The sequence below is a fragment of the Prionailurus viverrinus genome, chromosome F1 (assembly GCF_022837055.1).
Source record: "Prionailurus viverrinus isolate Anna chromosome F1, UM_Priviv_1.0, whole genome shotgun sequence".
NCBI classification, from domain to species: Eukaryota; Metazoa; Chordata; class Mammalia; order Carnivora; family Felidae; genus Prionailurus; species Prionailurus viverrinus.
Window position 1 is genome coordinate 41,182,936 of NC_062577.1, and position 24,083 is coordinate 41,207,018.

A 24,083-nucleotide genomic window follows, 5' to 3' on the forward strand; every position below is an offset into this window, starting at 1 on the left:
AATGCAGGTGACATCTGGGTTCTCCATCTGTATGTAACGTAGCCTTAACCTCTGGGAAACTTGGGCTGCAGGGGCTGCAGCAGGAACCACTGGTTACATGTGCAGCAACAGTGGAGTTGAGTGTCCCCCAGCAGATGAGTGTTTATTCTCTCTCTCCCCCTCTCCCTCTCTCCCCCTCTCCCTCTCTCTCCCTCTCTCTCTCCCTCCCTCTCACTCTCTCTCTCCCTCCCTCTCTCCCTCCCTCCCTCTCTCTCTCCCTCCCTCTCCCTTTCTCTCTCCCTCCCTCTCTCCCTCCCTCTCCCTCTCTCTCTCCTTCCCTCTCCCTCCCTCTCCCTCTCTCCCTCCCTCCCTCTCCCTCTCCCTCTCCCTCTCCCTCTCCCTCTCCCTCTCCCTCTCCCTCTCCCTCTCCCTCTCCCTCTCTCTCTCTCTCTCCCTCTCTCTCTCCCTCTCCTGAGCAGCAGTTCTGAGAAAATGTGTACTCTCAGAGAAACCTAGTAACTCTTCCCATCCTGCCTTTGTCCTGCTCCCAGCATTTCAGGGACCAGATTAGCCCCTGCAGGGATCAGAGGCGTATATTCCCTTTTTCTCATTTGTTCCACATCTGATTGGCTCATTGCTTCCCTCTTGGTCTTATTCAAAAATTTCCCTAAGCTGCTGCCATGTTCTTCTCCCCACTTCCAGGCTTGTGCAAGGTGCACCCAGCTGGAGGGTCTCTGGAGGGGGATAATGCAGGAGCACTGGGTTTATGGCCAGCCCTGCCAGGCTGGCTCCTGACCTTGCCCTGGTTGCCCTTCCCCCTCTGTGTGGTGTGGTTGGTGGCCTCTGAGGACAAGGAACAGCGTGCTGGTGGGAGCCTAGAGCCCGCAGAAGGTGTCTAGACAGCCTTCGGAGACCAGCACGGAGGTGCTCAGTGGCAGGACTTTTACTGACAGGCCAGCCTGCTGCCCCTGCTGAACCAGGGCAGGCAGGGTGGGAGAGAGGGCCGGGTGCACACGGTGAGGTGCAGAGAGTGGAGAGATCGTGTCACGCTTGGATGCTTCCTGTGGCCTCAGGAGGTCTTATCTCCAGGCTCCAGGCAGGGAAACCAGTGGTGTTCAGCTCATCACCTAAACCAGAGCAGACTCTGGACATCCTGTTCTTCCGTATGCTGCTCTACCAGACTTACTCGACAACAAGATTTTTTCTTCTCTGCCCCGGCATAAATAAGCACCCCTGTTTACTCCGAGGGATGGCAAGCGAGGGGCCACCCTTAGCCCTAGGCTCTTGCCAAGAAGACAGATCTTGGCAGGTGCCAAAGGAGCCTGGTTTATTTACGTCTGAGATCCTGCTGGGTCAGAGGTGGGTGGGGCTGCCCTGCCGACCCCTCAGCGGCTGGGGGAGGCCAGACCATGCATCTGGGGGGCTTCCTCGTGTGTCTGAGCTTGCAGGCCAGGTGACACAAGAGGCCGAAGGGGCCCTGCTCTAGGGTCCCGCTGCGTTCCTTGGCCTGTCCACACAAATACATCTACCTTCAGAGTCACATGACACTCTGCCCGTTCAGTCATTCATGTATACACTCGGGTCTGTGCCAGCCAGAACTCCTACCCAATTGCTGGGGAGGACAGCCGCCTTCTCTGTTCCGTCTCGTCCCCTCGTCTTTTCTCTTCCTCTCCGCATGCAAAGGCTCCTTAGGTGGACAGAGAACCAGAGGCAGCTAGCCGCTCGCCAGGCCCAGACGGGGCAGCTCTGTGATTTGTCGTGAACCGTTGTTTCCTGTCTCAATGATTAAAGACATGGGGCGCCTGGGTGGCCCAGTTGGTTAAGCGTCCAACTTTGGCTCAGGTCATGATCTCGAGGTTCGTGAGTTCGAGCCCCATGTCGGGCTCTGTGCTGTGTCAGCGGGCTCTGACCGCTGCTCTGAAGCAGCTTCGACCGCTTGGAGCCTGGAGCCTGCTTTGGATTCTGGGTCTCCCTCTCTCTGCTCCTCCCCTGCTCGGGCTCTGTCTCTCTCTGTCTCTCAAAAATGAATAAATGTTAAAAAAAAAAAAAGACTATTTTCCTGGGTCCTTCGGGCCCCACCACAGCAGTATATCTTGTAGCACCTGGCAAATCAAATTCTTCTTTTAGTCTGATTTGCGGTCCTCATATGCAGGAGAAGCACCTTGCCTTTTAGGGGTCCTGTCCAATCAGGAGAGGGGCTAAACCGCCCCTTACCTAAAGCTTGGGCCCCAGAGATCATGAGCTACAGCCTTCTCTTTTAGAGCAGGATCCTGGGCTCAGTTAGTTGTCCCAGGAAGGACCTGGCTTTCCTAGAATTAGCCTTTATTCATCTTCCCCACTGACATCCATGACTTTCTTTCTAGATAGAAAATTCCCCCTGTTCTCCAGATTAGCCCTGGCTTCTGGAAGTACAGAATTCCCCCAGTGGGGGGGGGCGGGGGGGGGGCGGGGTGGTGAAGTCAGATCATGTCCAAGTTACCTAGCAAGACCCAGTTTCTTGCATTTTCAGCCCCCCTTGTGGCCTAGCTCAGGCCAAAACCTTATGGGAGACCCTGTGGCTCTCTGCAGCCCCTGGAGTCCGTGAGGACTCCAGCCCAGATGCAGGTGGGAGACTTTTAAGTCCCCAGCCTTTCCCCTTGGGACCCTGAGCCCATAAGATGCACCCCAGGGGAAGGTGTGCTCCAGGTTTGGTTATCAGCCCCGCGCCGGAGCTGGTAAGCCGGTAAGAGTCAGCAGCAGGAGGAGCTCTCTGTCATCCCGTTCCAGACGGCGAGGAGCCAGTGCTGGTGGTGTGGGCATGGGTCAAGGGAGCTGGCACAGGGCTCCCCAGCCACCGTGCACATTCCTCCCTGTATCCACCACATCCCTGAGTTGCGACACATGATCTCGGTTCCCTCTGGTGCCAGACGAGGCAATGGATACCTAGTATCGCTAACCTGATCCCCGCTCCTGCCTCTTTCTTCTCATGGGCAGTCTGAGCTTTCTCTGTTTATACGCCACAGGGCAGAGGGCTCTGACACAGAAGCAGTGATGAATACACACACCCGGCCGCATTCCTGCTGGGCTCCAGGAGCCAAGGGCTGTCCTGCCCTGCAGTGTGGGGGCTGGAAGCAATGAGTGATGTTTCTGGAAACCGTAGCCCTCTCCGACCTCCCTTCTCTCCCCAGTGACAGGCGCTGGGGCATCTGACTGTTCTTGGCCCCTGCCAGCCCCTGTTTCCCTCATCCTGCAGAGGCCAACTCTCAGGCCTCTACTTCTTTTGTCCTCTTTGACCTTCACCCAAGTCTGGATGGGGGAGTTCTCACTGCATCCTTTTCCACCTCTGCAGAAACCCTGCTACTGGGACCCCAAAGCTGGGCCAGTATCCGTAGCTAGTGAATAATTAAGCATGCCCAGCAGACGCTCAACAGATCCAAAGTGATACTGTGACCTCCTTCGGGTGGCCGGAAAGGTGAAGCCTGCCCTGGAAAAGCTCTGTAATATTAACTTCATTATATAAGGTTTCTTCACGGCCTGAGCAGGTGGCTTCAGAGCCAACTATGATCTGGGCCCCATGCCTGTCTACTGACTTCTCAGGGGCCCGGTGGCATGGCGGGCATGTGCCTCGGACTTGCGGGTCGTGTCTCTTTGAGCCTTGCTGGCTTTGGCACTCAGTCGAACAGCATTTTGCAGCTTGTGTTCCTTGTTTAATCAGGGCAGCTCATGTAAGTGAGGAGCCCTGGAGTCAGCAAGAACCCCCAAGAGTTCTGCATGTCAACCCTCTGCTTTTAGAAAGGAATCATTCTAAATTCTTCTTGGCAGGGGCGCCTGGATGGCTCAGTCAGTTAAGCGTCCGACTTCGGCTCGGGTCCTGATCTCACGATTCGTGAGTTCGAGCCCCACATCGGGCTCTGTGCTAACAGCTCAGAGCCTGGAGCCATCTTCGGGTACTGCGCCTCCCTCTCTCTCTGCCCGTCCCCTGCTCACACTCTGTTCCTCTCTCTTAAAAATAAATAAATGTGGAGCGCCTGGGTGGCGCAGTCGGTTAAGCGTCCGACTTCAGCCAGGTCACGATCTCCCGGTCCGTGAGTTCGAGCCCCGCGTCAGGCTCTGGGCTGATGGCTCGCAGCCTGGAGCCTGTTTCTGATTCTGTGTCTCCCTCTCTCTCTGCCCCTCCCCCATTCATGCTCTGTCTCTCTCTGTCCCAAAAATAAATAAAAAAAAACGTTGAAAAAAAAAATTTAAAAAAAAAATAAATAAATAAATGTAAAAAAATTAAAAAAATAAATTCTTCTCGGCAAAGAGTATGGAATGGGGGTGCTCTCTTCCTAAAAACCACCCAAAAAGAAGCTGCTTCCTCTCTGGGTCACTTTCTCCTACACCTGTCCCCAGGGCCCCCACCACCAAGGAAACAGAGTGGCTATGAAAGACTTGAAATTATCTTTGTCTATCCACCTGTCACCCATTTTGATTTTCCTAAAAGAGACCAAAGATGAGCGATTCTCTCCACTGCCCAGCATCTGGCTCATGACTTTGCCCGCAGGGGGCTTCCTGTAGGAGTGTCCACGGCATCAGCCGGGCGGAAAAGCACCAGGTGGGAGACATGGCCTTCTCCCTCCCTGGAAGCAGCTGGAGGGTGGCCTGGTGTGTGCGTGCTGGTCACCCCCCAGCTTTCTCCATTCTGGCCTTTTCTGTCTGCCTTTTCTATCCGCTCGTGGGGCCAAGCCTCTCTACCTGCTCCTACGAAACATGCCCACTTGGTTGCTGTAGTTCACCCCGCAGACTATGAATCTTCCTCCCCTCCTGCCTTTCATGGCGGGGGTGGTGCAGGGAGGACGAAGAAGCTCTCTGCTGAGAAACGTGAGTTTCTAAGAAGATGCATCTTCTGGTCGGGTCAACAAATGAGTGTTGGAGGAAGGACTCTGAGTGCCGACCGCTTCCCAAAGCCCTATTTGCAAGAGGTGAGCATTAGAGAGGCAGCAGCCTGCCACGGAGGGATGCTAACTGGGAGATTTTCACAGCGCACCTGGAGCGTGAGATTTTGAAGGCCTCACCTTCTATTCTGAGCTGCTAAATTTAGCTGTCTTTAGCTTCTAAAGCCGATGGCTTCTCAGGTTTCCCCTCCTTCAGAATATGTGGTTTGTGCCTTTTTCCCCCCCCTAAGAGAAAGAAGAGTAAGTAGGAAGATAAAAAAGGGAGGAGCTGAAGAACGATAACCAGAGGAGAAGAAGAAAAGAGAAAATGTGAAACTGACAGTATTAGGGGAAGAAGGGGCCTGGCCTGAAACTTCAAAGAAGAGGAAGAGGAGACTGAACTGAGCGGAGCCCAGCGACTGATCCGGGCTTCCCTCCAGCGTCCTCTTCCATCTGTCACCCCTGGGCTCAGGCTAACCGGGGGGGTGGGGGCAGTGCGACCACAGACCCCTGGCCCAGCCCAGCTGCCCGCGCTCATGGGCCTGAGCCACGGGGGCCGCCCCACCTTGGCTGACATGGGGCCTGCGTCTCCGCCAGGCCAGAGGGGGTGACGGCAGGGGAGCGGGACGGCCAGGACTTAACAGCAGGTACACGCGATGGCATCCTCTCAGGGGCACCCACTTCTTCGCAGAAGGAGGTTGCCTTGTGGCTCGTGTGCTGCCTGAGCCCCCAGCCTTACTGCTCACTGTAGCCCTTCCGCATCCACCTGCCACTCTCTCAGCAGCCACTTTTGTGGCTTTCTCTGTCCCAGGCAAAGTCTCCCAAGTAGCGTGTGGTGTGTGTGTGCCTGTACGTGCACATACACGTGTGGCGAGGGGGCCTCGGTGCTGGTCGTCTTGTTCAGTAAAACCGACAGTGTGTCAGGCATGTTCCCAGTTTATCTTCACCGCGGCCCTGGGAGTTCATGAGCATGCGTGCCATTTTGCAGCCAGGAAAACTGAGGCTCGGCTACGGAGAGTCTCTCACCTTCCCCTCCTACCTCCTGATGCCGCGGGTCTGATTCCTTAAGGCCTCTTCCTCCAGGCTGCTGCTTTGTAGGCCCTGGTGCCTCCAGGCACACGCAGGGCCTGCCGAGGCCAGCGAGTGGCAGGGTGCGGGTCTGTGGCAGGCCGCTGACCGCAGGCCCTCTGCCGTGCCACTGAGAGGGGTAGCCCTCCCCCACAGAGCCTGGCCTAGGTGAGTCTTCCTGTGATACATCCCCCTTCAGCCAGGGCTTTTCAGCCCCACCCCCCTCTCCCGCCGCCCTCCACTCCCCACTCCCATTGCACTTGGGGACACTGAGCCTCAGGGCGTGTGGGAGCTTGAGGTCCCAGAGCAACTGTGGAACTGAGACCCAAATCCAGGGCTCACATAACCTTTCCCCACCCCAAGTCACGGCGCCTTGGGCTCCCTGCTTCCCACCCGCAGGACAGGAAGCTCCGTGGCCTTGGCAGGTCTGGGAACATTTCATGCACGTAAAGCCAAGAGCAGACTCTGGAGGGAAAGGGATCTCTCTCCCCCCCTGGCCTGCCTGGCACACCTCCCCCTGGTTCCTGTCTGTTCCTTTTCTCTTAGCAGACTACCAGTTCACCCCTAGCTCCTCCCCTCTTTTTCCTGCTGTTTAGTTATTGTGCTGATGGGTGGTTGTCGCTGGAGGAGAGGAGCTGAACCCTCCCATCGGGGAGACCCCCGGCTGCCTGTGTCGTGGGGGCTCTCCTCAAGGTTATCTTGGTGGTGTAGTGTGCTCTCGCAAGAACCTCTTTCTGGTGCTTCTGAGCCTTCATGATCAGGAAGTCCAGGGAGGGAGAGAGCTCAGGAGAGAGCCCCAGGGCTCTCCCCACCTCTGGTCTCCTGCTCGCTGCCACCTTCTGTTCTGCTTGAAAGGAAAGGTTACACATCTTAGCTTGGTGGAGCCTAGAAAGGAGGGAGGCGGGGGAGAGAGGTCTGTTTGTTTCATTTATTCCACCAACATTTCTTGAAGTACTTCTATACATTATGCTGAATTTGACTTGACACGTTTTAAAAAATAAGGGCTTTAAAAATGACCGCCTTTTGGGGGGGGCACCTGCGTGGCTCCGTCGGTTGAGGCTCTAACTCCAGCTCGGGTCATGATCTCACGGTTCGTGAATTCAAGCCCCACAGCGGGCTGTCTACTGTCAGCCTGTCAGCGCAGGGTCCGCTTCGGATCCTCTGTCCCCCTCACTCTCTGCCCCTGCCCCGCTTACTCTCTCTCGAAAAAGAAAACATTAAGAATATGTGTATATACTTAGGGCTTGTTTGATTTGTTGTGGATGTGTTCCAAGTAAAATTAAGTAGTTCAAAACACTTGCAGGGACACCTGGCTGTCCCAGTCAGTAGAGCGTATGGCTCTTGATCTTGGGGTGGTGAGTTCAAGTCTCACGCTGGGTGTAGAGATTATTTAAAAATAAAATCTTTAGGGATGCCTGGATAGCTCAGTCGGTTAAGCATCTGACTCTTGCTTTTGGCTCAAGCCATGATCTCACAGTTCATGAGTTCGAGCCCTGCGACAGGCTGCGTGCTGACAATCCAGAGCCTGCTTGGGACTCTCGCTCTCTCTCTCTGCACCTCCCCCACTCTTGCTCTCTCTCAAAAATAAATCAACATTAGAAAAATATTTCTAAAAACCCAAAAACTTTTACAATGAGAAATACAGGAGGAAAAAATCAGTAAGAGCTGCCATGGATTTAGAAAAAGGTAAAGTCTGGGGCGCCTGGGTGGCTCAGTTAGTTAAGCATCCGACTTCGGCTCAGGTCATGATCTCATGGTTTGTGGGTTGGAGCCCCCACGTCAAGCTCTGTGCTGACAACTCAGACCCTAGAGCCTGCTTCGGATTCTGTGTCTCCCTCTCTCTGCCCCTCCCCAGCTCACACTCTGTCTCTCTCTCTCTCCCTCTCTCAAAAATAAACATTTAAAAACATTAAAAAGGAAAAAAAAAGTCTTTGGATGATCATTTAAAATTTTTTTTCAACGTTTTTTATTTATTTTTGGGACAGAGAGAGACAGAGCATGAACGGGGGAGGGGCAGAGAGAGAGGGAGACCCAGAATCGGAAACAGGCTCCAGGCTCCGAGCCATCAGCCCAGAGCCTGACGCGGGGCTCGAACTCCCGGACCGCGAGATCGCGACCTGGCTGAAGTCGGACGCTCAACCGACTGCGCCACCCGGGCGCCCCTGGATGATCATTTTAAAGTAACCAAAATGTTATCATCTAGGCTGCGTTAAGAATGAGTGCAAAAACATGCTTTTAAAAATTTTGGTCCCAATATACTTCGTCTTAGATGTTATTTTACAGGCTTGTCGTTAGTTCTTGGAAGAGGAGGGGTGTCTTAGTATGAGAAGACCAGGCTGTGGTTTGGATGCCTAGGACAAAGCTGCAATAGACAGACTGTCCGTTACAGCCCCGTGAGATAGGTCATTCAATCATTCTGAAAGCCCAGGGAGGGTCATTCTAACGCTAGGCCCAGCGAAGGGCTCGGACGTGTTTAAGATGTGATTCCTGCCTTCCTCGGGGAAGTAAGACCGAAGACCTGTTTGCACATAACCACTGTGCGAGAGGAACAAATGTTGGGAGGTGCGAGAAGTAGTCTCTGACCCTCATGTCCCGGGCTGCACATGGCTGAGGTGGCCCCCAGAAATCGGGACCTGTGGGTGTGCTTTTGCTAGGTTCCTGTCCTCACAAACCCCAAGTCATCGGCCACCATTAATGTTTGTAAGGTTTCCCCAAGCCCAGGGTGTGGGGACTCCTGCTCTTGGTGGTTTTGGCTGCACGCCCTGGCATTGGGCCCCACAGATACGGCTGGGACCTTCTTATCTCTTCGCACCTTCTTGGGACCACCCTACCACGTGTGGACCCTGAGTATTTAAAACCCGGGTCCTTCGCCTGGCTCACGTAGGTGCAGGAGCCGTGTCTTTGGTGATTCTGCCTCGGAAGCCTCCCTGAGAGACTGAGCTGGGCCCTCAACTCTGCTGGCCCTCCTGTACCCCTGCTCAGAGCTTGCTCGCCTCAATTGTGGCCCTCTGGCCCCCTCTGCTGGCCACTCGCAGGATTTCCTGCTGGAACTGTCCAGATGAAGTCCAAGGAGGAAAGGACTGCTGTGAGTTTGCCATCTGTGTTTGATCCCGGGTGTTTATGCCTGGGCCATGCTGGGGGGAGGCAGTGGGGCGGGGGGGGGGGATGGGGCATGGAGGAGAGCGGGGAATAGGGAGCAGAAGCCGGCGGAGAAGGAGCTGTAGTGGTGTCTGAGCAGAGAGTGGATTTCTGGAAGAATATCTCAGAGCTGTGGGGGTCCCCCAGGTGATGCTGGCTGAATTCTGATTCCTCCAGGGAGTTCTTGGCTAGGGAGCATGGCTTGGGAGTGATGGAGGCTTTAGCGGGGCAGAAGGGAGAGAGGTAGGGTACTCCAGGCTGAGCTGGCTGTGTTAGGATCCAACAAGAAGTCCCCTCCAGGCTCCAGAGACTTCCTTTTCATCCTGGCCAGGAGCCCTACTTCCTTTAGGAGGTGAAGAAGGGAGCCAGTGGACTGTGCCTCTGTTTGTCAGGGGGGCTTCTGATGGTGGGAGGCATTTCTGGGCTTGCACTAGGTGGATGAGTGATGCAGGTACACATGTCTCCATGTGCTGCACCCCCCACGGGGGCTGGAGGTGCTGCCTGTCACACCTGGGTGTCCTCATGCACACTGAACTCATGGTGGCGACAGCTGAGCTTGGGGATGGGCAGAGTGGTGGTGGCGGGGGCACCTCTTTAGGGCTGGGTCTCCCCGCTCAGTGATCCTGCCTGTCTCCTCCCAGACGGGAAGGAGCAGCCTGTGAGCCCCAGGGCAGGGGAAATCTCCCAGAGCAATCCGTCCCTAATCCCCAGGCTGGGCCTCAGGCTGGAGATGGCAGCTGCAGAGCCTGGGAGCTTGGGCACACCTGCTCGCAGACCCCGGCTTCCCTTGGCAAGCCCCGTGCTGCCCAGGGACTGCGACCCCGGGGGCCTGGCCCAGCCCCTGGAGAGCTGGAGCCTCAAAGCCTCTGGCGCCCCGTCACCGGCACGGCTTCGGGAAACGGGACCCGCACAGGTGAGGCCCCTGGTGGGTGGAAGGGGAGAAGGTTACTGGGCGGGGATGGGAGAAAGCCATTTGTGCTGCTTGCCAGGTGGCCTGTGCTCACCGTCTGGTCTCTCAAGGTGTAGCCCCCTCTCCATTACAGAGAACTCTTTGTGGGAGGGTGGAGGGGGCGAACACCAGGCCTTCAGGTCTAGGCTGAGGAGTATCCGGAGGGCCCCTGGGGTGGGGGTGGGGGCGGGGGCAGGAGTCTTATGCAGAAGCACAGGTGAACCCTGGCTCAGAAGCCTCTAGAAACCAGTAGGCCGTACGTCACTCTTCTTGGGGCCAGAGGAGCTGGTGTGCAATTGAGTGGAAGGGGTGTGCCTGGATGTGGTCGCTTCTGTCTACAGAAAGACTTGGACAGGGAGAGCGGGGTGTGAGGGTCCCGTGAGCACTGACCCCAGGTGGACGGTGGGGAGTCCAGAAGGAACCAAGTGCTTGGGCGCCTGGAGCTTTTGGAGAATTTGCAGGGTGGAGAACGGAGGAGGCCCCGAGGCAGGAGCCTGTGGGGGTGAGGAGGCAGAGTGTGCAGGACATTCGTGTGGAAAAGGGCATCGTTCTGAGCAGGGCAGGGAATGTGGTAGCTGAGCAGAAGGTGTACACTGGGCCAGAACCTATGGGTGGGCCTGTCAGCAGGGACGGGAAGCTGAGGGCTGGGGGAGAGAGAGGAGAGGGTAGCCCTGAGGCCCGAGTCTGGGAAGGGGTGGGTACCTGCTGGCTGCAGGCAGAGGCTGATGGAAGCCTCCACCCGGTGCCCAGCTGCCTGGAGATCGCAGGTGCTGCCTGAAAGGGCGAGCGAGTGCATTCCTCAGGTGTCTGTGCCCTGCACTCTGAAATCCCAGGTGGCAGCATGGGACTCTCTGTAAAGCCGCTGAGGGCCTATGCCTTGCCACAAGGGATGGGGTGCTGCAGGGAGGAGCCAGGGCCCTCGGGCTCCTACCTCTCGAATCCCCCTTGTAGGGGCTGGGGCCTTGCTGCAGGAGTTTTTCACCCCACTGGACCCCCCGTGAACAGACCCGGGTATACATACTGCCCCACGTGTACTCCATTAAGTGCCTAAGCATTTGCCTCCCTGCCCTCTGGAGAAAAGCCGCTTAGGCTCCCTGGCACCGGAGGAACCGCTGGGTGGGCTGGTACCTTCCCCTTCTCCCCTCCCTTGCACCTTTCCCACGTGGGGGTGGGGGTGGGGGCATGGGTCAGCTGTGATGGGGTGTCCAGAGCTGGGACCGAACAAGAAACCGCAAATTGCCCCCACCTCCTCACCAGGAAGAGAAAGAGCCAGCAGCCCGGCAGGCTGTGCCTGCTGATCTGGAGGAATGGGGGCAGCGCCTGCCTCCAGGACCGGGGCTTCGGGTCATTTTTCCGGCTCTGGCTGGAATATCTAGTTGGTGTGGGAGACGTCAGGTCCCTTCCTCCCAGCTTCCCCACAAGGTCAAACGGCCTCTTTAGGCAGAAGGATTTTAGCTGGCCATGAATGTTCCTTTCCATCCTGGCCCTGGCCTTTCCCTCTGGGGATGAGTAGAAAAAGTGAATCTGAGTGTTCTCTATCCCAAGAGGGGTGCTCAAATCAGAGTCACGGGGCCAGAAGTCAGCAGATAGAAGCACCTCTGCTGAGTCACGCGGGCCCAACAGCCTCCATCACACTGGGCCTTCTGGGCTCTTAGTCGCTGGAAGCCCAGGCCCTGCTCAAGGGCAACATCCCATGTGGATCTCAACCTGCTTGGCCAGACCCCAGACCCTCTTGTTGCCCGCCCTGGGAGGGAGCCTGAAGGCCACCTGTCCCAGGATGACAGGGACTGCCCTGCTCTCCCAAAGGGAAGCAAAGAAGCTCCAAAACTCTTTGTTTCCTCCCCTCCCCTCTCCGTGTGTGTGTGGGTGTGTGTGTGTGTGTGTGTGTGTGTGTGTGTGTGTATCTGTCTGTCTAAGAGTGACCTTCGTGTTGGCTTTCCTGAGCAGAGACCTAGGACAGGAAGTCCTCATCTTCTGTGTCAGCCTGCCCTGGGGACCCTAACAGGAGTACTTTGTAAGTTCAGGAAGGGGCTGCTTGTCCCCTGGGGAGGGGCGTCAGGCTGGGAGCCCTCTGCAGTCTTGTGGGAACCTGGGAGCACAGGTGGAATTTATTCCATTGCCGAGAAATAGCACCACGCTCCACATCTCACAGCAGCTAGTACCTTCTCCTCCCTGCACAGAGCTTCACGAAAGCCTGGATGCTTTCTGTCCCTACAGAGTATACTGTGTGCTCCCGGCCTCAGGGATCTGGGCGGCTGGGCTGGTGTGCAAGACGGGGAGCCATTGCCCCCATGGCAGGGCCCCGGGTTAACAGAGGACATGAGCTCAGGCCTGGGAGGAGGTGGGAGCCCTGGGAGGCCCCCAGGAGCCAGGGCTCCTGTAATCTGGCAGCATGCCTAATCCGGCTTCGTGCGGAATTGCCGGATGGGGACAGGGAAGGGAGTCCACGGCTCTGCGAGCCCACGTGGAGGGGGTGCTTCTGGGTGCAGGAAGCAGGGAGGGGAAGTGGGAAGGTTGGACCCTGGACACTTAAGACAACGTCCCATCTCTGGCTCTTCCAGAACATTCACCAGGACTTCTTGGACCTCAGTCACTGTTTAGAACAAGGTCTGTGACCTCAGCCCCGGCTGGTAGGTACCATGAGCGGAGAGCATGACATGGCCTCCCTGGTTGCCCGGCATGGAAGGGCATCATGAAGGAAGCATGGCCCTCCCTCCACCATTCTCCTTGTAAGAACTTGCCTGGCCCACGCACGGGGATCAGTCTTGGGGTCAGGTACCTAGGAGAGTGGAGTGGGAAGGCCATGATGCTGGGGCCGCAGCTCCAGGTGTGGTGCTGGCTGCTGGGCACGGACAGAGGGCTGAGTGGCCTGGGCCAAGTGAAACTCTGTGACAATTTGGAGAGAGGAGCAATGGTGCCTCTGTTGCCCACTCGCTGCCGTGCTCCAGCTGGGAGACCCAGGGAGTTTTCACCCACCACTGACCGGGGGTTGAGTGATCTGTACCCGGCCTCAGGACACGGGATTGGGAGTGAGTTAGAAAGAGCTCTGGCTCTGTTGAAAATGAGACCGTGATTTGAAGGACCAGGAGACCCTCCCACAGACCAACCCTGTAATAGGACATTGGTTGGAGCGGTGGCCGGAACCAGCAGGTGGGAGGACCCCTGGTCTTCTACATCCAGCTTTTTGTAATCACCACTCTGTCTGGCTCCAGAAGATTGCCATCACCCCCAAAAGAAACCCAGACCCATTAAGCAGCCACTCCCCACTCCCCACTCCTCCCCTGCCCCCCAGCCCCTGGCCACCACTAATCTGCCTTCTGTCTCTATGGCTTTAACCTTTCTGGACGTTTCATATAAAAGGAATCCTTCAGCACGTGACCTTTTGCATCTGGCTTCTTTTGCTTTGCGTGATGTTCTCACAGTTCATCCACGTTGTCGTGTGTATCGGTGGGACTTCATTCCTTTTATGGCCCAGTGATGTTCCACTGTATGGATGTACCAGCTTCGTTTGCCCATTCTTTGGTTGATGGACAAATGAGTTGTGTCCACCCTTTGGCTATTGTGACAAGTGCTGTTATGAATACATGTGTACACGTACTTGTTTGAACACCCATTCAAAATTTTTTTTCTTTAAATGTTTGTTTTTGAGAGGGAGACAGAGCGTGAGTGGGGGAGGGGCAGAGAGAGAGGGAGACACAGAATCGGAAACAGGCTCCAGGCTCTGAGCCATCAGCCCAGATCCTGACGCGGGGCTCGAACTCACGGACCGCGAGATCGTGACCTGGCTGAAGTCGGACGCTCAACCGACTGCGCCACCCAGGCGCCCCTTTCCTTTTAAAAATTATAGCCACACTAGGGGCGCCTGGGTGGCGCAGTCGGTTAAGCGTCCGACTTCAGCCAGGTCACGATCTCGCGGTCTGTGAGTTCGAGCCCCGCGTCGGGCTCTGGGCTGATGGCTCAGAGCCTGGAGCCTGTTTCCGATTCTGTGTCTCCCTCTCTCTCTGCCCCTCCCCCGTTCATGCTCTGTCTCTCTCTGTCCCAAAAAAAATAAATAAACGTTGAAAAAAAATTAAAAAAAAAATTATAGCCACACTAGTGAATATGAAGTGTCACTTAATTTTGTTTTTGAGCACCTGCTGTATGCCCTGAGATTGTACCGATTGTTGCCTTCACTTAGTGTTTCATTTCATTCTCCTGACAACCCTTTGGGGGTAGGTCGAATCCCCTCCCGTTTCCGGGTGAGAAAATAGAGTAAAGTTAATGACATACCCAAGGGCACGTGGCCAGTGAGGGACAGAACTAGGGTTCTAAATTGGTGTCTGACTCCAAATTTGGTGCTCTTTCCATTGCCTTGCATGGGCTCTCTGTCCTGTCTCCGTGCTGTTCTTTTTATTTTTAATAGAAGTATAATTAGCACACAGTGTTATGTTAGTTTCAGGGTGTACAGGGTAATGATTCAACAATTCTATGCATGATACAGTGCTCATCATAAGCGTACTCTTTTTTTAAAGTTTATTTGTTTATTTTTAGAGAGGGAGAGAAAATGTATGCGAGGAGGGGAGGGGCAGAGGGAGAGAGAGAATCCCAAGCAGGCTCTGCGCTGTCAGCACATGGGGCTTGATCCCGTGAACTGCGAGATCATGACCTGAGCCGAAATCCAGAGTCGGGCTCTTACCTGACCGAGCCACCCAGGCGCCCCACGATAAGTGTCCCCTTAATCCCCTTCACCTGTCCCACCCATCCCCCACCTCCCCTCTGACAACCACCAGCTTGTTCTTTGTATTTCGGAGTCTGTGTTTTTTGTCTCTTTTTTGCTTTGTTTGTTTTATTTCTTAAATTTCACGTATGAGTGAAATCATGCGGTGTTTATCTTTCTCTGACTTGTTTCACCTGGCTTTATACTCTCTAGTTCCATCCCCGTAGTTGCAAATGGCAAGATTTCACTCTTTTTTATGGCCGAGTACTATTCCCCTACGCACGTACTCTGCCTCTTCTGTGTCCATTCGTCTATGGACGGACATTGGGCCAGCTTCCATGTCTTGGCTATCGTAAATAATGCCACAGGCTCATTGCTTTCCCTTGTGGTTTTTTTTGTTTGTTATTGTGTGTGTGTGTGCTTTTTTTTTTTTTTTCCAGATCTCTTTCCCCTCTTCTGCTTTTTCCATCCTTCATAGTTTTGTCATCGTATGCTTGAACTCTCCTTCCTTTGTTAAAGTATCTCCTTCTTGGTGCCTCTGCCTGCTGCCTGCCACCTCCTTGGCTTTCTTTCCTTTAGCCACTCTGTCGTGGTTCAGTCCTTAAGGGCCACTGGTGCTATGGGGAGAGGGGGGGGTGTCCTGGGGTGGGAGGCATGAAGAACCCCCCGCCTTCCTCTGTGGGGAAGGAGGACAGGGTGGGGGTGTTCTGTGACTGGAGGCGCCCAGCGGGGTCCAGGTGTGGCACATGCCAGTGAAGGGGCAGCAAGGAGCTGGTGTCCTGCTGAGGGACCCCCGGGCTTGAGTCTGGGCCCCAGGGCAGGAAAGAGGGGCAGGTGAGGGGGCCAGGAGCCCAGCCCCAGGCCACTCCAGCCCACCGTTAGGCCCCAGCTTGTTTTCCCAGGAATGTCTGTTCTCTCGTTCCCGGGGATTTCGCAGCCAGCTTCCACTCGACTTTTCCATCTGTAAGCTAGACAGACTCTAAATCAAGGGAGGAGAGACACTAAGCTGCCGGAGTAAAGCCAAGGTAGGGGGAGAGTTGCTATTTTATAGTCCCTCGGAGTCCCAAAGCACTTCTACTTTTCACGGCATCCCTGTCTCATTAGCTGCTCGCATAGCCCTCCTAGTCCTTGCGGCAAGTTCTCTGCTCATCATAGAGACAGCCGAGCACCGCCGAGGGCCGAGCATCAAGCCATGTTTCAGACCCAAAACTCACCTTCCGGATGTTTTTTTCTCCCCCAAAGAGGGAGAAAGAGAATTGAGCCTCTTTGGAAGCACAGCAGCCTTAGAAGAGGACCAGATTGCTTAATCTTAAAAATCGTGTTCCTAGAGAATTTAATTTTTTGTAGTTCAATATTTATGCTATAGTATCAATATTGAGTGCACTGGTAGGGATAATCTCTTTTTTTTTTAATGAATGAATTTTCAATCTTGGACCCTAGGTCTACACTGTTTGTTTTGTTTTGTTTTAATGTTTATTTACTTTTGAGAGAGAGAGAGACCGAGAGACAGAGCGTGAGCTGGGGATGGTCAGAGAAAGAGGGAGACACAAAATCCGAAGCAGACTCCGGGCTCCGAGCTGTCGGCACAGACCCGACGTGGGGCTCGAACTCCCAAACTGTGAGATCATGACCCGAGCCAGAGTCGGAGGCTTAACTGTCTGCGCCACCCAGGTGCCCCTGGTTGGTGTAATTTCTTAATGAAACTGCATTCCCCTGCCCCCCTGAATTGTGCTGCCTGGATCCAGGCAGCATTTATGAGTGCCTTCTGTATGCCCCACACTGGGCTAAATGCTTGCTCGGCATCATCTTGTGCAACCCTCACAGAGACCTGAGAGTAAATAGCATTATCCCCCTTCTCAGGTGGGGATACTGAGGGTCAGGGAGAGACAGGTTTCATCACTGCAGGACATAGCACAGGAGGAAGGGGTTTAACTGCAGGACGGGGTTTTAAGTCGCACTGGTGTGACAGACCTTGGGACAGATCATTTAAGGGAGGCTGTGGAATTGGCTCTTCCGGTACGCAAGTTCAGAAATTCAGAGGCAGGGTTCTGAAGACATGTGCCCCTGGAGGGAGGGCCAGGGGACACAAAGGGAGACCCAAAGCCAATGTAAGGGGCAAGTCCTGACTTTAGGAGAGATTGGAGAAGGGATCGGCATTGTCCCCAGCATGCCCAGCAGAACTGTGACCTGGAAAGGCCCCAGAGGAAGCCCACAGAGGAGCCACCCGCCCCCGTCCCCTCCCCGGCTCCTGATTTTGGCAGGACTGTTGTTTTCACTGGTGTTTTCCAATAACTTTGCACCTCGGCAGAAACCGGGTCCAGTGACTTCTGCCTGTAATCGGCACGGGCTGCTTCCAGTTCTGGTGTGGGTAAGCGGGCCACTTGCTTTGCGCTTATAACCCCTTCCCCCACCTGTACCTCATCCTGCCCCACACACATGAAGAGCGAAGGATCTGACCCGGCCGTCCTGGGGTGTGCTGTGTGTAAAAATACATGGGGTTGAGCCATTTCCTGCTGCTTCCGTTCTTGCATGGCGATAAGACACAGGGGACTCTGCTGTGGACAGAGAGGTCCTCCAGCAGCTGGGGTTGGGGGGGGGGGCGACCCTGGGAGAGCAGGACTCCAGGCCCGCCTGCTTTCTTCTGACCCCGCGGTTTCTCATCTTTCCTATCTCCTGGGACCTTTCCTTCCTTTCACCCCGACCCCCCAACCTTTCTCGGCTTCTCTTCTCCTTTGTGCCACCCTCATGCGCTTGGGAAGCCTGCCTGCTGCTTGGAAAGGGACCGTCTGCTCCGTCCTGCACATTTGCCCCCTCCTGAGCTAGGCCCTGGTACCTTCAGGCCCCCAGACTGGTCTCTGCTGCCCTTGGCCCCCAGGGTTTGCTCCTGGGACTTGAGTCCTCAGGACCTGGCCAGCACGGTGGGTGGGGCTGTGCTCCTCTCCCGCGTCTGGGAGAGCGTCTGGGAGAGCGGGCAGGGCCGGGTGCTCCCGCCGTCATGAAGCGGAAGAGGTTGCTGACGACGCAGGAGAGCTGGAAGGTGATGGAGGGGCTGGAAGGGGTATCCACAGAGGCAGGGGACCTGCTGAACTGCATTAGGAAAGCCGGGGTGGGACGGGCGGGGAGGCTTCCTGTGCCTGCGTAGGGCCAAAGTGTAGGCTTTGGCCAGCTCTGGGAGAGAGGCCTGTTTGAGGCAGGAGCCTTTGGGGGAGGTGGAGTCCAGAGGGACAGCTTGTCTTGTCTCTGAGAAGTCAGTCTTGTGACTCTCCTCAGGCATGCTTACTCCGTGTGATGGAGCAAGAAGAGCTCTGGGCTGGAAGTTCTGTGTTTCCGTGGCTGTGTGTCCCTGAGCAACTTGCTTGAACTCTCTGGGCCAAAGGAGGGGCAGATCTGCCCAGACTGCATTTTAGGGATGTTATGAGGATTAAGTGGATCGCAGCTGGGACAGCCCTTCAAAACTGGCCATGGGTAGGGGCACTTGGCTGGCTCGGTCAGTGGAGGGTGTAACTCTTGATCTTGGAGCTGTGAGTTCGAGGCCCACGTTGGGTATAGACATTACTTAGAAATAAAACCTTTTTCTTAAATTTTTTTTTCAATGTTTATTTATTTTTGAGAGACAGAGCACAAGCAGGGGAGGGGCAGACAGAGAGGGAGACACAGAACCCGAAGCAGGCTCCAGGCTCCGAGCTGTCGGCACAGAGCCCGACGCGGGGCTCGAACTCACGTTCACTGTGAGATCATGACCCGAGCTGAAGTCGGACGCTTAACAGACTGAGCCACCCAGGCGCCCCAGAAGTAAAATCTTTTAACACAAAATGGCCACCGTAAAGGAATACTGCTACGGTTGTGGTTATTGGGGGCTCTTGCCCTGAAGCTTCCTATTCCTCCTGCATCCATCTCCCAGGCAGAGAAACCAAGGCCAGAGGTGTCCACGGACGTAGGAGGGTATCCTCCCACAGTGTCACGATTTACCGACGCTTGCTTTTCTTGCCTCCTTCCCCAGGTTGACAAGGGAGACCTTGTGGCCCTGAGCCTCCCCGGCGGCCCCGGCCACGGTGATGCCGACGGTCCCGTCAGCCTGGACGTGCCGGACGGGGCCCCCGACCCCCAGCGGACCAAGGCTGCCATCGACCACCTGCACCAGAAGATCCTGAAGATCACCGAGCAGATCAAGATCGAGCAGGAGGCGCGGGACGACAACGTGGCCGAGTACCTGAAGCTGGCCAACAATGCGGACAAGCAGCAGGTGTCGCGCATCAAGCAGGTGTTCGAGAAGAAGAACCAGAAGTCGGCCCAGACCATCGCCCAGCTGCACAAGAAGCTGGAGCACTACCGCCGGCGCCTGAAGGAGATAGAGCAGAACGGGCCCTCGCGGCAGCCCAAGGACGTGCTGCGGGACATGCAGCAGGGCCTGAAGGACGTGGGCGCCAACGTGCGCGCGGGCATCAGTGGCTTCGGGGGCGGCGTGGTCGAGGGCGTCAAGGGCAGCCTCTCGGGCCTCTCGCAGGCCACCCACACCGCGGTGGTGTCCAAGCCCCGGGAGTTCGCCAGCCTCATCCGCAACAAGTTTGGCAGCGCCGACAACATCGCCCACCTGAAGGACCCTCTGGAGGACGGGCCCCCCGAGGAGGCGGCCCGGGCGCTGAGCGGCAGCGCCACCCTCGTGTCCAGCCCCAAGTATGGCAGCGATGACGAGTGCTCCAGTGCCAGCGCCAGCTCGGCCGGGGCGGGCAGCAACTCCGGGGCTGGGCCGGCGGGGGCGCTAGGGAGCCCCAAGTCGAACACGCTGTACGGGGCCCCCGGAAGCCTGGACGCTCTGCTGGAGGAGCTGCGGGAGATTAAGGAGGGACAGTCCCACCTGGAGGACTCGATGGAGGACCTGAAGGCTCAGTTGCAGAGGGACTACACCTACATGACCCAGTGTCTGCAGGAGGAGCGCTACAGGTAGGCGCCACCCCTCCCGCACCGCCACCGCCGGGCCGGGCCTCGGCCGGAGCAGCGGGGCGCCGGCTTTCAGACTCGGGCTCGCGGAGGCAGGTGGAGGTGCACATAGAAGGGTCCGAGGCTGCCGGAAGGAGCCAGGAAGAGGCCCCGGGAGGCCTTCCTCCAGACTGGTCAGAGCGGCTGGGAGATAGGGTTAGGGGGCCTGACCTGCCGATGGAGAGAAGGCTCTGCCTGTCTCAGGAGCTCTGAACATCCCTGCTTGATGGTTATGTGGTCCGTGTACAGAAGGGGGAAACTGAGGCAGGGACACGGCCAGCTACATGGCCTCTCCTCTGGAAGGACTAACGGCACTGACTCTCGAGCCAGGTTCCCTGGGTTCAAAGCCCAGCTCTGCTCTTTCCTGTTTACCTTGAACAAAGCACTTAGTGCTCCCCACAGCTGCTCTCCGGGTCTGTGCCGCGGCAATAACACAGATCCCTACTCCTAGGGTTCGTGAAGGTTCGACGAGTCCAAACCTCTAAAGTCAAACTGTGTAAACCTCTGGCACCAGCAGGTTAAACATTTGGCAGAAGCTGGAGTCTCCAGCCCCTCCCCGCCCCGCCTGCTCCGTGCCCTCTTGCTCAGTGCCCCTCCTGTGTCATTTGGTTGTCCCTTGCCTTGCTCCCTGGGATTCTCGGCGAGCTTTTCCTTAATTAGCTCTTTTCCTTTTTCTTCATATATATGAAGAAGGGTTAGAAAATTGGGGGGAGGGGCGTCCCTGCCTGAAAACTAACTACCCCCACATGAGAGTCACCTTTTGATACTTTGTGCCTGCAGAGCAGGGATCGTGTCGCTGTGTCCCTGGTGACCAGGAGAGCATCTCAGTCCAGGGCTTACAGGCTCGCGCCGAAGGCGTTTAATCCGAGTCCTCCGTTCATGAGCTGTGGGACCTTAGGCAGGTTCCTTAACCTCTCTCTGTCCCAGGCTTCTCATCTGTGAAATAGGATGATGCTAGTGCTTGTCTCGTGGGGTTGAGGGGGGGTGAGGATCCTGGGAGATAACGTGGGTAAAGCCTGGGCACAATGCCTACTTGGAAGCAGCACCGTATAAAGAGTAGCTTTCGTTGTCGTTGCTGTTATAATTGGAAGGGGACTGAATGCGTTGCGTGTTTTGAGGAACAAAATTGATCCTGGGGAGAGAAGGGAGGTCAGGGGGCCAGGACTGAAGTCACCCCTTCTCCCTCTGCCAGGTACGAGCGGCTGGAAGAACAGCTCAATGACCTGACCGAGCTTCACCAGAATGAAATGACCAACCTGAAGCAGGAGCTGGCCAGCATGGAGGAGAAGGTGGCCTACCAGTCCTACGAAAGGGCTCGGGACATCCAGGTACGACCAGAGACTGGCCCTGGGGAGGCTCCAGACGTGCCGAGAGAGCTGTCGGCGGCCGGAGGGTGAAGGCTTTACCAAGTGGGGGGTGATGGGCACAGGCGGGTCCACTGGCGGCGCAGATGGGCACGTGGCTGGAGGGGGCAGTGTGGGGCGGAGATAGGAGCCGGGCAGGCCCGAGGCTGGATTTGTGCGAGCCGACGGGCGAGGGCCGCCCATGCCCCCGGCTCTGTGATGGCAGCCTTGCCAGTGAATAATCGGGATCTGCGGGCTCCAGGCTGCCTGGAGAGGAAGCTCCAGGGGATTGGGCCAGCTGTGTGTCCCCTCTCCACTCCCCGCACACACACGAATCAACCACATCCGTCTCCTACCATCCTCCCTAAAACGTCGTAAAGCACCGCCCCCAGCTGCAGCCGATCAGCCTGTACCCACCCCCCCCCCGCCCCCGCCTGGCCTTTGCAGGGGGCGCCCTGTGCACGGGCACCTTCTCTGAGGGGCGGGTAGGGTTCAGCCCACCCTGAGCTCCCACGCCCCCCTCCTCCCCGCAGGAGGCCGTGGAGTCCTGCCTGACCCGCGTCACCAAGCTGGAGTTGCAGCAGCAGCAGCAGCAGGTCGTGCAGCTGGAGGGCGTGGAGAACGCCAACGCGCGGGCTCTGCTGGGCAAGTTCATCAACGTGATCCTGGCGCTCATGGCCGTGCTGCTGGTGTTCGTGTCCACCATCGCCAGCTTCATCACGCCCCTCATGAAGACACGCCTGCGCATCACCAGCACCGCCCTCCTGGTCCTCGTCCTCTTCCTCCTCTGGAAGCACTGGGACTCCCTCACCTACCTCCTGGAGCACGTGCTGCTGCCCAGCTGAGCGGCCAGCCCACCCCTGCCCCGTGCTCCCCCCGGCCCCAAGATGGCCACGCTTCTCCAGGAGGGACCCGGGGACTCCCGAGTCCCTTGAACTTGTTCGTGTGTCTGGTTTGGCCTCTTGCCCAAACTGTCCATTCCAGCAGCTCCTGCCCCCTTCTCTGTTCTTGCTTCTGTCTGACGCCTTCTCCCTGTTGGCCTGAAGGGAGCCTCGAGCGCAGCCCTGGCCGGGCACAGTGAGGACATCCGTGGCCAAATGGAGCAGAGGAGGACACCGGGATGGACCGTTCTGATTATTTACAGTCACACAAGGACTTCTCCCAGCGGACTCAGGATGCAGCAAGTCAGGAGGGTCAAGAAGAGGAGCAGGAGAGGGCCACGCCCCATCCTTCCAGGGAAGAGCCCAACCTGGAGACATCCACAGTTCCCTCCTGCGGAGATGGTCGGGGTGAAGGCCAGACGGCAAGCTGGGGGTGGGGCTCTGCTGGCCTCAGAGAATGCCAGGGAGAGAGGGCAGGTCCCCCCAGCCTCTGGGCACCTGCCGGGCCAGAGGGCAGGCTCGGTCCACCCCTGGTTCCTCCAGAGCTGGTTTGAGGCTCACTTCTGGGCTGGGCCCTTCCCGGGATATGAAGGACGCAGGCTCTGGAGGCCAGGTGGAGTACAGCTTTTGGACTTGTGTTTTCCCTGTTGTTCTTTCTGCCTGTCACTGGATCTGCTCTTTTCAGGGAAACAGGCCCCAGGGGCCCCCCGAGCCTCAGCCTAAGCCCTTAGGCCTCTGGGAGCATGTTGGGTTCTATTTATTTATTTATTTATTTGTTCCTTTGTATCTTGTCCCCCCTGAGCTCCAGGGAGAGGGAGAGGCCCTGCCCCTGTCCTCTCTCGGAAGCCAGGGCCTTCTTCTTGGCTGTTGGGCACTTCCATACCATTTCGCCTCTGGATAATCCTGGCTAGGGGAAGGGGGGCGAAGCCACCCAGCCCCACTCTCCCAAAGCACCCCTCAGCCAGGACGGGAGGAGCATAGCCTCTCTTTTATACATCTGTTTATTTTGTATGTGTGTATTTGTGTGGAGGAGGTTGTTTGTTGCTTTATTTTTTTAAGGCTCTGGAGTGTTGTGTATGGTTTCTCTTCACATCCCAGCCTTCCCACGGGCACTTCCAAGAAGAGAGGGCATTTCTCGAAAAACAAAAGAGAAATCCCTTCGAGCAGAGGAGGGTAGTGCCTGTCAGCTGTGGTGGACCTTCCTGAAAAATAAATATCCTCTAAATTTTCAAAGCATCCTGTCTAGTGTTAGTTGATGAGGCCATCCCCGTGGAAACCACCGGGTCTCTCCCCACACCCAGGCATTCTGGGTAACACTCTGGGCCTCCCCTGTTGGCCTGAGCCCTTCTTCCTTCAGGATCCATCCCTGAACAAGCCATCGTGCACCCTTCCCGTCCTGCTTTGCGCAGCCAAAGCTCTGGCCTCCGTGATAGGGAAGTGAGGTGACACCACCCCCTCTGGCTGCCCAGAGCACTTTCTAGGGGGAGGGGATTGGGAGATTGCTTTCTAGGGCTTGAAGAAGACAAACAGCCCCAAACCCAGACAGCAGCAGCCAGACCTGGTGTGGCCACGAGAGGGCAGCAGAGTCCTTACTCACCCTTTTCTCGGGGTTCAGTCCCAAAGAGAGGCATCTGCTGGACTTACCGGGGCCTGATCATGCTGTGCAGCCAGAGCACAGATCACCTGCTCACCAGAAGCCTTGAGCGTGGAGGCCAGGCCCTCAGCCTCTGCCCCTGTGGCTGCAGCTCCCAACCTTGGCAGTTAAGGGCACTCACAGAAGGCACTGGATTCCCAGCAGAAACCCTGTAAGACCTTGGGTGGGCGGGGGGGTGAGTACCACCTGAATCTTCCTAGTGAGAGGAGGAGGCTGGGTGCAGGGGGTGTGTGGGAAAGGCACCCACCCCAGGGTCCTGGCCCGTAGTTAGAGCGCCTGTGGCCAATTCCCTTAGCCTCTCTGGCCTCGGTTTCCACATCTGTAATGGGGGATGGACGCAGTAGCTGCTGATTTCAAAGGGCTCTGACATTCTGTGGTTCTGCGGGTCTGAGAAGTCACAAGTTGCAGTCGTGCCTGTGGCCTTGGGCTCGAGGGGGCTCTAGGAGTCAGGGAGCACTCCCTAAGGGGATCAGAGAGAGCACCATGGTGGCGCCTCAAGGAGAGCA

General features: G+C 56.6%; 1 protein-coding gene across 3 annotated transcripts in view; it reads left to right on the top strand.

Moving 5' to 3' along the window:
* TMCC2 (transmembrane and coiled-coil domain family 2) overlaps window positions 1-23,159 on the top strand; it is a 40,568-nt gene extending 17,409 nt beyond the window's left edge. Inside the window, exons 1-5 of one of the 3 annotated variants that reach the window (XM_047840968.1) lie at window positions 8,830-9,024; window positions 9,789-9,990; window positions 18,723-19,663; window positions 20,892-21,027; window positions 21,576-23,159. In XM_047840968.1, the coding sequence (XP_047696924.1) occupies window positions 9,808-9,990; window positions 18,723-19,663; window positions 20,892-21,027; window positions 21,576-21,887 (1,572 nt within the window). In that variant the 5' untranslated portion in view covers window positions 8,830-9,024; window positions 9,789-9,807 and the 3' untranslated portion in view covers window positions 21,888-23,159. Of the gene's footprint in view, window positions 1-8,829; window positions 9,025-9,788; window positions 9,991-18,722; window positions 19,664-20,891; window positions 21,028-21,575 lie in introns of those variants that run through there. The other 2 variants (XM_047840969.1, XM_047840967.1) reach the window with 2 other exon arrangements.
* The last annotated feature ends 924 nt before the right edge of the window (window positions 23,160-24,083 follow it).